The sequence below is a fragment of the Vitis vinifera genome, chromosome 19 (genome assembly GCF_030704535.1).
Source record: "Vitis vinifera cultivar Pinot Noir 40024 chromosome 19, ASM3070453v1".
Lineage (NCBI taxonomy): Eukaryota > Viridiplantae > Streptophyta > Magnoliopsida > Vitales > Vitaceae > Vitis > Vitis vinifera.
In genome coordinates, this window is record NC_081823.1 from 25,565,532 (window position 1) to 25,576,281 (window position 10,750).

The window sequence follows — 10,750 nt, forward strand, 5'->3', positions numbered from 1 at the left end:
AGAAATTATTTTTAAAAATTTGAAAATCCAACATTTATTTTTTAATAATGAAATATACCATTGATGCCACAAATAGTTGAAATTATTCGTTATTTAGAGCAAAGTTTATACTTATGCAAAGAGGAAACCAACTCACAATTTACTTTTTTTTTTCATTAAGAGCTCTTCTCAATCATTGTTGATTCGACTTCAATTCGCCGCTTCCTAAATTCTACAATGATTTGAATGGATAGTTACAATTTTTTTTTTCTATTAATGCATTAAAGTTACTTTTTTGAACTCATGGATTTTTAAAATCTAAATAGATTTAAAAAGATTGCGATGAATATATTCAAAAAGATTGCGATAAAGTAATATCTATTATCAATATGTTACATATCATTGTCAATTCATAAAACCTAAAATGATTTGGGGGTATTGATAGAGTAAGATCTTTTCTATTAATAGGTTAAAACTATTTTGACAAAGATATTTAAAATGAATTTAAAATTAAATCTCTAAATATAAAAATTATAAAATTATGTTTAATATTTCGAAAAATATTCCTCCATTCAATATTTTCAACCTTGGTGTATTGTGGACTTCTGGTTATACTATCTTATTATGATAATGCTATATAGAATTAATCAACAAAATTTTGAGAAGTAATAACATCAATTACATCATATTAATTAATATCTAATTGGTCCACTAATCTCTCTCTCTCTCTCTCTCTCTCTCTCTCTATATATATATATATATATGTTATCATCACATGCTCAATAAACTTGTGAGAGTTTAACAAGCAACATAGATATTTTGAATAAAATTATAAAATCAAATTTATGACTATATGCATTTTATTTTTATTTTTTCATAAATACATGCAAAAAATGGGCAACATATTGATTTGAGCTCCAATTTTTATTTAATTTTAATTTTAATTTTAATTTTTACTTCTTTATCTGTTAAACCTTTTTCCCTTTAAAAATAGCTGATAAAGCAACATTAAATATTGATCAAATTGAAGAGTGTGATGGCGCAAATTGGAATAGAAAAAACAATGGTGTATTCATAGATTTGTGAAATCCAAAAGGATATGTATATTAATGGCATGGCTCTTGTTGGAAAGTCATAAATTTCTATCCTTTTTCTCTCTCTCTCTGTACACATGTCTCTCTTTGTCTACTATATATAGAGGGAAGCTGATGTAGAAGAGAATCTGTCATGTGAGGAGAGAAAAGTCCCTTTAGGAGTGAGTGGTGAAGAGGGAGATTGAAAGAGGGAGAGGAGGGGAGAGATGGGGAGAGGCAGAGCCCCTTGTTGTGATAAGAGTAAGGTGAAGAGAGGGCCATGGAGCCCTGCTGAGGACATGAGGCTTGTGTCTTTTATTCAGAAGAATGGTCATGAGAATTGGAGGTCTCTGCCTAAACAAGCAGGTATCAGACTATCTCTCTCTCTCTCTCTCTCTCTCTCTCTCAAAAAGAAAAAAAAAGAAAATCTCTCTTCATCCCTCCCCCTCTCTCTACCCCTGTTCTTTCTCTCAAAATCTCCTCTCTCTCTCTATCTAATCTCTTTGTCAAAATCTCTCTTTCCCTCTCCCCTCTCTCAAAATCTCTATCCCTCTCTCCCACTCGCTCTAATGGTGATATCTCGATAACCGTATTCCTCCTCCGAATGAATATCCTCCATTTTCTTTCCATACATGCATTGCCTTTCCATCTTTTGGTTTTATTGCTGTCTCCTTTTTCATTGATTTTCCAACTTTAACTTATCTGACTCCTATGTACTTTTACCCACATACTAGTAAAAAGGATTTCTCCTTTCCCTTTTACAATCCCCAACCTTTCTTTTTAATCTGAAATGTCTCCCACTGCCATGACAGTGTATATGTGGCCAAAAATCCATGGACTCGGATGAGCTAAGAGACAACTACAGCCTTAATCACATAGATTCTAATTCATGAAGTACCATTAACCTGAATTGCCATTTTTAATAGCATTTCATATCTTACAAAAAAATCTTCTATACTATTTAGTTGCGGATATCTCCCCCCACCTCTTGTTTTCTATCTTCTCATCTCCGACATGAATTTTAAAACTGTCCCTACCACATCAACTTTATAGGTTGGTGTAACGCCGGAGATCAATTCTTTCTTGTTGTTTATGGCTCATAGTCACCTGTTTAGGTTTCCACGTGTCAATATCGGGAGCAATATATTTTGTCCTCCTTGTATTTAACTGAATCTAAATCACCACAAGTTTTGCTGAAGGTTGGTGAAGAAAATGAAAGAAAAGATTGGGAATTGGTTGGAATGTGCACAAATTTTCAAGGCTGTCGAAACCATCGACCACCCCACCCTAATGGGAAAAATTTTATATTCTTAGCTTGCGGTAACAAAAGCATAGCATGTAGCTTTCAAACTTCAATCCCCCACTAAAGCCAATGTCACTTTCCTCGAAACCTTAAGGTCAATTACCCTAATGAGTTGAGTTCCGTGCGTGTGTCTCACCCTGAAGAGGAAAGGACATCTTTTTCTATGCTACTATACATCACAAAAATTCAATTAATTTAAGCTTTTTAAGATGGTTGAAGAATGGAGCTTCTATAGTGGACTTTCTCTCTCTCTGACGCGTGTTCTAGATGTTCATTCGAGTCTTTCGTTCACACTGCTTTGTTTGGTAACAGGACTGTTGCGATGCGGGAAAAGTTGTCGATTGCGATGGATTAATTACCTAAGGCCTGACGTTAAGCGCGGAAACTTCAGTAAGGAGGAAGAGGATGCCATAATCAAGCTCCATCAGACCTTGGGCAACAAGTAGGGTTTCAAATTTTTCATCTTTTTTTTTTTCTTTTTGTTCGAAACCGATGGACTGGTTAAAATTTGAGCTTACCTAAATTTTCAGGTGGTCAAAGATTGCGTCGCATTTTCCAGGCAGGACGGATAATGAGATCAAGAATGTATGGAACACTCATTTGAAGAAACGTCTGGTGGCTCAAAAGAATGATAAACTCTATTCATCTTCATCAAATACTAATCCAATTAGCAATAGTCCTAACCCTAGCCCTAGTACTAACAATGAGCCCAAGGAGCCATCAAGCTCTTCTACTGTGTCCAATATGACTAATGACTCTAACACCATTGATGCTCCCATCGAGAACTCATCACCAAACATTGAAACACAAGTGGACTCGATAATTTTCGACTTTGTAGGAACTTATGGCATGCTAGACGAGGTGAACAAGCCGGGCGAAGAACTGGAAATCCCATTGGAGACCGACACCAGTTTTTGGGAGATGTTGGACAGCCTAGGCTCATTCCAGTACAACAATGAAGTAGAGGGAAGCCAGAGCTCTATCATTATTGCAGACCATGAACAAGGAAATGATAATGGAGATGCAGCCCATGAGAGCAGGAGTTGGCTGAGGTACATAGAGAATGAACTTGGACTAGAGGAAACAAGTGATGAAACCATGGAAACATGTACTAAAATTCAGCTTAATGGAGATGAGCAGCCAGCCAGTGAGATCATTAGTTTCCTAGAGGATGACGGTGGGAAGCTAGAAGACAATCCAAGTATTATAATGTGGCCTTCCCCACCTCACAATTTTGTCTTTTAATCGACTCAAAAGTGCCAAAATTGTGAACTTTGTTATAGGGATTTATACATACTTGATAACTAGTTGATAAGATCAGGGTTTTTGTCATCAAGGATGATGGGATTGTATTAGTTTAATTTCTTCTAATCTATGGTATGATGATGACCCCTTTGTATATTTGAAAATTAATCTCTTGAATTTTATGAAGTTGGAGAGTGGGTTGGTGAAATTCTCCACTTACCATCATAGAACCATACAATTTTGTGACACCCAATTTCTAAGTGTCCCCACACTTGGAAAGAATGAGAGGATAAAAGTATATTGATATTGTTCAAAACCCCAACCACAACGATTTGACTACTCCACTTGAAATTTGGATTGGGTCATAGCAATTGAAATCTAACCATGAAGAACTCCTTTAATTAGTTTTGCCTGTCTAAGGAATTAGTTAGAAAATATAAATGATAAAATATGAGCCAAAGACAAGAAATTACACCACGCATTTTCTTTTTTGGATTTAGTGTTATTTTCCTTATTTGAAGTGGGTCCCTCCATGAGAAACTTGGGACTTGTTTGGCAGTAGAAATGAGAAATATTAATTTATATTCTAAACTATTAAAAATGAAAATGATGTGGAAAACAAGTTGAGTAGTATTTCTCTTTTCTTTGAAAATTGATTGATTTTGGAAAATATTTAATGTTATTTTTCGAGTTTTAGAAAGTACAAGCACTCTTAACATGTACCAATGATGAAAAAACAAAAATATTCTCTTTTCTTTTTTTCTTGGAAAATTGATTATTTTTAGAAAATTTATAATATTATTTTTCAAGTTTTAGAAGATACAAGTATAGTAACAAAGGAAAGTGGTGAGAAAAAAAATTGGCCATTATTTTCCTTGTTAGAAAATATTTTTTAATTCAAAGGAACCATTTTCATTTTGTAATAATTTTTATTATAGACAGGAAATTAAGAAAGCCTTTATTTTTGAATTTTTGGAGTTTATTTAAGGAGACCTTTAGATGGGTTTGTCATAATTTTATTTTTTTAGTTCCTATATTTATTTTTCTTTTGCTTGAAGAAATAATTTAAAAATGGTAAGGTGCTATTTGGATACAATTTCAATTTTTTTTTTTGTTTTTAAAAACAAAAAATTATAGTAATTCCTACATAAAATACATACTTATTTTTAAAAAGATAACAATTTTTAAAAATTGTTAAAAAAAGATTGAAATATTAAAAAAAAATTACCATCTTAAATTTTAAAAATTTTGAAATTAATTTTTAGGAACATTATACAAGTAAAGTTGACACTGCTTTTTTGCTTTTGAAAGCAAAGAAAAAACATGCAAACCACATAGCAGTTTGAATGAATGTAAACAAACCAAAAGTAAATGGTCATCCTTTTCTGCTCAATCGATTTTTAGTTTGGTGTCTTCACATATTGTGGGTCACAACTTTGAATTTATTTGGCTTCAACAAACCAGTGAAGGAAAATTGTGAAGAAAAGAGTGAAAGATATTATTAAAATTGACCATTCACACTCCAAACTAATGCATGGTTCTCTAGAATTTGTTGATTTTGACGGTGTTTTAACTAAAACTAAGAAATTTGTATCTCATCCCTGTGCATGAAACGATGGTTCTTTGAAAAAAATATATGTAATTTACATAATTTTAACCTCAATGGTGTGAGATTTTCTTGAATTATATGAGATATTTTGGCTGTCAAAGTTGGTATTTTATTCTTATTATTAGGATTTTTTTTTTTTAAAGAAAAAGGCAAAGAGAACAAGTGTTTATTAGGATAGATTTACATTCTTTTTCGTAACATTTTTAAAAATTGTTCTAAAAAAATTGTCTTTGAGAAGGCTTCAAAAATAATTCTTAGTTATTTTGAGAAATAAATTTCTATTTGAAAACTCAAATATAAAAAGCAAAATTTTAGCTTATTTTACATGAAGGTATTGTCTGCTAATACATATAATACAAAAGCCAAAATATTCTATATTTTCAATTGTTTAACAGAACACTATGTAAAATAAGTTAAAAATACCACAATTTTTTTTTTTTTAATTTTCTAAAAACAACATACTTTTTGGAATGATTTAAAAAAAACTATTTATAGTAAAAAATATATTATAAATTTATCATAGGTGTTTTTCAAGTTGAAAAATTATTTTATCTTCTATAGAATAGAAACTGTTTTGTAAATGATAAACAGAGGGTGAATAACATATATGAATAATAGCGACTTGATTGAGCACTTTTGTTGTTCCATATTTTTATTCACTGAGGATAATATTCCTTAATACTCCCCCTCAAGTTGGAGAGTGAATATCATGAAGTCCCAACTTGTTGCATAGTGTTACAAATTGATCATTCTCCAAAGCTTTTGTAAATACATTTGCCAACTGGAAGCGAGTGAATATATATGAAGTGCTCATCATTCCAACTTACAGTTTTTCTCAAATTATGTGATAATCTATTTCTATGTGCTTTCAATGCTCATGAAAAACGAGATTTGCTGCAATATACAAAGCTACCTGATTGTCACAAAACAATGGTGTAGGAACTACTTGTGGGACTTTTAAATCCTGTAATATATAGCATAGCCAAGTCAACTCCAAACATGTGTTAGCCATAGCTCGATATTTGGCTTATGCTGAAGATTTAAATACGTTGGTTTATTTCTTGGTTTTCCATGAGATGGGAGATTTTCAAGGAAAAAACAATATCCTATAATTAACCTTCTTGTGGCATGACAACTTTCCCAATCTAAATCACAAAAAGCTTTTAAAACAAGATTATTGGTGTGGGGGGGAATAATAAACCTTTACTAGGAGCACCTTTGATGTTTTTAAGAATTTGTATGGTAGCATCCCAATGAGGTTTTCGAGGCTCATGCGTGGATTGACTCAATGTTCAAACAGAATAAACTATGTTAAATCTAGTAACAGTAAGATAAATCAGTCTATCCTGTTATTTGAGAATATTGCATCCGAAGCTAGCATTGTTGTATTGTGATAACACAATCGCATTATATATAGCAGTCAATCATGTTTTCCATGAAAGAACCAGACATATAGAGATGAATTGTCATTTTATTCGTGATAAAATACAAGATGGTTCAATTGTAACCAAGCATGTTGCTTCAACGAATCAACTTGCATATGTATTCACCAAGCCATTGGGAAAGGAAACTTTTTCATCTATGATGCGCAAGTTGGGAGTTCTTGACATTCACTCTCCAACTTGTCAACTTGTAGATGTATTCACCAAGCCATTGGGAAATGAAGCTTTCTCAACTATGATGCGCAAGTTGGGAGTTCTTGACATTCACTCTCCAACTTGAGGGGGAGTGTTGAGAAGGTTAATGACATCTGGCTTTTCATTGACAAAATATTTTATTAGTTGCCTTTTGTACTTAGACTACCAAAAATATATTAGCATGATTGTAGGAAATCTCTTGTATAAAGTTACTGATTCAATATATTCATTCAAAAAGGAAAATATTCTTTTCCCTTTCTTTTATGGTAAAAGCATAATTGATTTTTTTTTTTTGTTAAAAATGAATAATAATAATTTAAAAATAATAATTACTAATAATATTTTATTTAAAATAAATATTGACTAAATTTTAACTTTTTTTAATATGTAAATGAACCAAGTTTTTCATTAAATGCACACATATAGTACTTAATTATGAACACAATATTTTGGAATGCTTTGATTTAATATGCAATTATGCAATTAGTTGAATCGATGTTAATGAATTCCAAATCATTTTTAAAAATTTTAAAATTAATTGAAGAGTTTAAATTATTAATTATGTCTCACTTAATTTAAAATTTATTTACTTGGTTAGAAAATTCAAAAGATATAGTTGTGAATAAAGTCATTACTCATAATATATCAATTCTAGTCTATTATTATTATTATTATTATTATTATAATTATATCTTTTTTTGAGTTCCAAATTATTTTTAAAAATTGTTAAACTTATTAATAAATTTAATATAAAGTATTGTATGATTTGAAGTTCATTCATTTAGTGAAAGAATTTATAAAAATATAATTACTTGTAGAAAATGAATAATAGAGTCATTATAAACCAATTTTTATCAATAAATTTAAGGTATTAATGGATTCATAATTGATTTTCAAATTATTTTTAAAAATAAGTAAACTTGTTAATGAATCAAATACATTAAGTCTTGTTTAATTTGGAGTTTATTTGTGTAGTGAAAAAAAATTAGAAAAATATAATTCTATATAAAAAAGAAATAATAGAGTTGTTCTAAACTAATTTGTGTTCATGAATTTATGATATTAATTGATTATTATTTGAGTTTTAAATTAGTTTTAAAAATTACTAGACTCATTAATGAGTCCAACGTATTAAGTTTTGCTTGATTTGGAATTTATTTATCTAGTAAATTTTTTTTTGTAAAAATAAGATATATGTAAATAATAAACTAATCAAGTCATTTAAAATAAATTTTGATATATGATATTCTAATGTTATTGAGTTTTATAACTTTCTAGTACTAATTAAATTGATTTTTTAGTTTCAAATTATTTTAAAAAATGAATAAATTTTATATATCAAGTATGGTTTGATTTGAAATTTAGTTATTTGACAAAAATTTATGTAGAAATTAAAAGAAATTCAAAAAATTACGTGTAATTTAAAAAAAGATCACATTTAAAGATTTTCAGTAGTGATAATGGATCATGAAGAGAGAAGAACAATGATATCATTTGATTTTCTTTGTATTGTATAGTCTTTTTAATTTTCTCTATGTTTTCCTTTTTGCTTTTAAAAATTTGTAAAAATAACTTCTACTTGTTCATTTCACTTTGGTTTTAAAAACCGGAAACAAAGAACAATGACCAAACAGTAGTATAAATTTCTAAAAGTAAAAACTATTTTTTGATTGCATGACCAAAATTGTATCCACCTTACTCATTATAACATCTTGAAAATTATTTTAAAAAATAATTTTTTATTCTTTAGAATAGAAATACTTTTCTAACTCAAAAACATGTTTCATTAACTTTTAACAAAAATAAAATTATAAAATTTGATTAAAAAATAAGTTGTTTTAAAAACAAGTTTGAGATGTTTTCAGCTATTTATTTTGAATCATAGTAAAAAAAATGAAAAGTATTTTAAAAACATTCATAATATTATATACAAATATTTAGTACTTTTACGGAGAATAAGTTAAAAAAACTATTTTTCATATTTGAGTTCTCGATCTTTATTCTAAAAAATAACCGAGAACCATTTTTAAAAAAAGGTTTTTAGAAAAACCCCAAAATAAAAATAAAAATTACTAGTTCTTGTATATATTGATTACAATTGAGAATTATTTTTAAAATTATTTGTAAAAAATGTTTTTAAAAATGTTTTTGAAGCTTTAAGGGTTGAGGAAATGAAATTTATATCAAAGGGGAAAAATAATATCCAAGTGTTTGTATAGCCTAGTGGTAGCTATTCATTTTTGCCTAAAATATCTAGACATTTTTTTTTTCCAAAATTTCAGAAGGGGCATTTGCCCAAGGTGGCTCTGCCCCTGCTCTACAGAGTTATTACTTATTATAGTGTCAAATAGATTATTTAACTATGATTTTTTTTGTTAAAATAATTAAAATAAAATACAATTTATTTTGTAGATCATTTGTTAATTTTTGTTTTAAAAAATCTGTTATAAAAAATATAGAATAAATAAAAAAAATTCTTCTTTATATTTGAGTTCTCAAAAACTATTTCTCGAGAACTATTTTTTAAAACGTTCTCAAATAAGTTTTTAAATGTTACTAAGTATATTTAGTGTTCATTTAAGAAAAAAAAAACCATTCTTATCAAAGGATTAAATACCTCAAACCAATTTATTTATGATATTTTATTGAAATTTATAAATAGTATATAATTAAATATAAAATTTTCCTATCTTCTTGAACAGAAAGATGAATATTTTTTTCATACACTCGTAGTTTTAAATCAAAACTTAGGATGGTGAAAAATAATATTTATATCATTAAAAAATAATAATATTTTAAATAAAAAAAATACAAAAATATTAATTATTTTTAAATAACTATTTGAAATTTATATTTTTATGGTTTTAATTTTTTTATGAGTATATGATTTTCTTTCTTAAATTAGAAAGCTATATGCAGTCCAAATCCCACCTAACATTTTCATTCTAGTGGACCAAATATGCTCAATGTGAACATTGTTTGGACAAAATTCATAAAATATAAGTCAAACCCTACATTTCAAAGACACCATCAAAATCCATTTAATGAATTCTGAGGTCACTCTTCTCAGATCCATTGGCACACCCTACTAACCTTGAGGAATAAATTTGTTCGACTAGTTCTAAGATTTTTTTCTCTTTGGATTCACATTATTTTTCAACTCATGGTTGTGATCATTGTTACAGAATTTAGTCATTGGAGTTGACAAATGATGAAACTTAAAGTTTAAATGCTTTGAATAGTTGGGATTTTAATATTATTTTTATTCATGATTCAAATACTTGATGAGTAACAATTATTATTAATCATGAAAGTGGCTTTCCACTTAAAAAAACCTCAAATTTTATAAATCAATTTTATTTAAATCCATTTAAATTTTTTTAAAATACATGTATTTTTTATAATTATTCCATAAAATGACTCTTCTACTTGCCATTTTAATAATATCAATTGACAATTTTATTTTTATTTTTTATTAAGGGAACTAATTTAAGATTAATAAAATTTAAAATTTAAAATTAAAAATACAATTTAAAAAAACTTTAAAGTTAAAAATGTAAAAATAAATTATTAGCTTTTACTTTGCTAAAACAAGCTAGTAAAAAATATAGAAAACATAAATATCCGGAAAGAGTTGAAAATATGAGTCAATATTTTATTTTTTATTTTTTAAGTTTTTTTTTGTTTTAATTGTATTTTTAATTTTTAAATTTTTTTATTTTATTGTTGATGTAAGCTAACATAAATTTTATTCTATTTTATTAAAAAAATAAGGGGATTTATATAATAAAAGTTATAAAATCATTATTAAGGAATTATAAAGATTTTATTTATCACTTGTGAATTCTCAATAAAATTTTCACAATAATTTGTATCTCATATTATGTAATAAAAAAATTATAAT

The 10,750-nt window shown here is 27.9% G+C and overlaps 1 protein-coding gene across 1 annotated transcript; it reads left to right on the plus strand.

Annotated features, from left to right (window-relative positions):
• Window positions 1-1,118: 1,118 nt before the first annotated feature.
• Window positions 1,119-3,764, plus strand: LOC100246160 (transcription factor MYB58). The gene is made up of 3 exons (XM_010646850.3): window positions 1,119-1,418; window positions 2,668-2,797; window positions 2,886-3,764. The coding sequence occupies exons 1-3, from the start codon at window positions 1,280-1,282 to the stop codon at window positions 3,598-3,600; spliced, it is 984 nt and encodes a 327-aa protein (XP_010645152.1). The 5' UTR covers window positions 1,119-1,279; the 3' UTR covers window positions 3,601-3,764.
• Window positions 3,765-10,750: the final 6,986 nt, after the last annotated feature.

Excerpts from the sequence above, each read along its gene's own strand:
- LOC100246160 (XM_010646850.3), top strand. The coding sequence starts at position 1,280 with ATGGGGAGAGGCAGAGCCCCTTGTTGTGATAAGAGTAAGGTGAAGAGA. Across the intron at positions 1,419-2,667 it reads GTCTCTGCCTAAACAAGCAG|GACTGTTGCGATGCGGGAAA; the intron begins GTATCAGACTAT and ends GTTTGGTAACAG. Across the intron at positions 2,798-2,885 it reads CATCAGACCTTGGGCAACAA|GTGGTCAAAGATTGCGTCGC; the intron begins GTAGGGTTTCAA and ends CTAAATTTTCAG.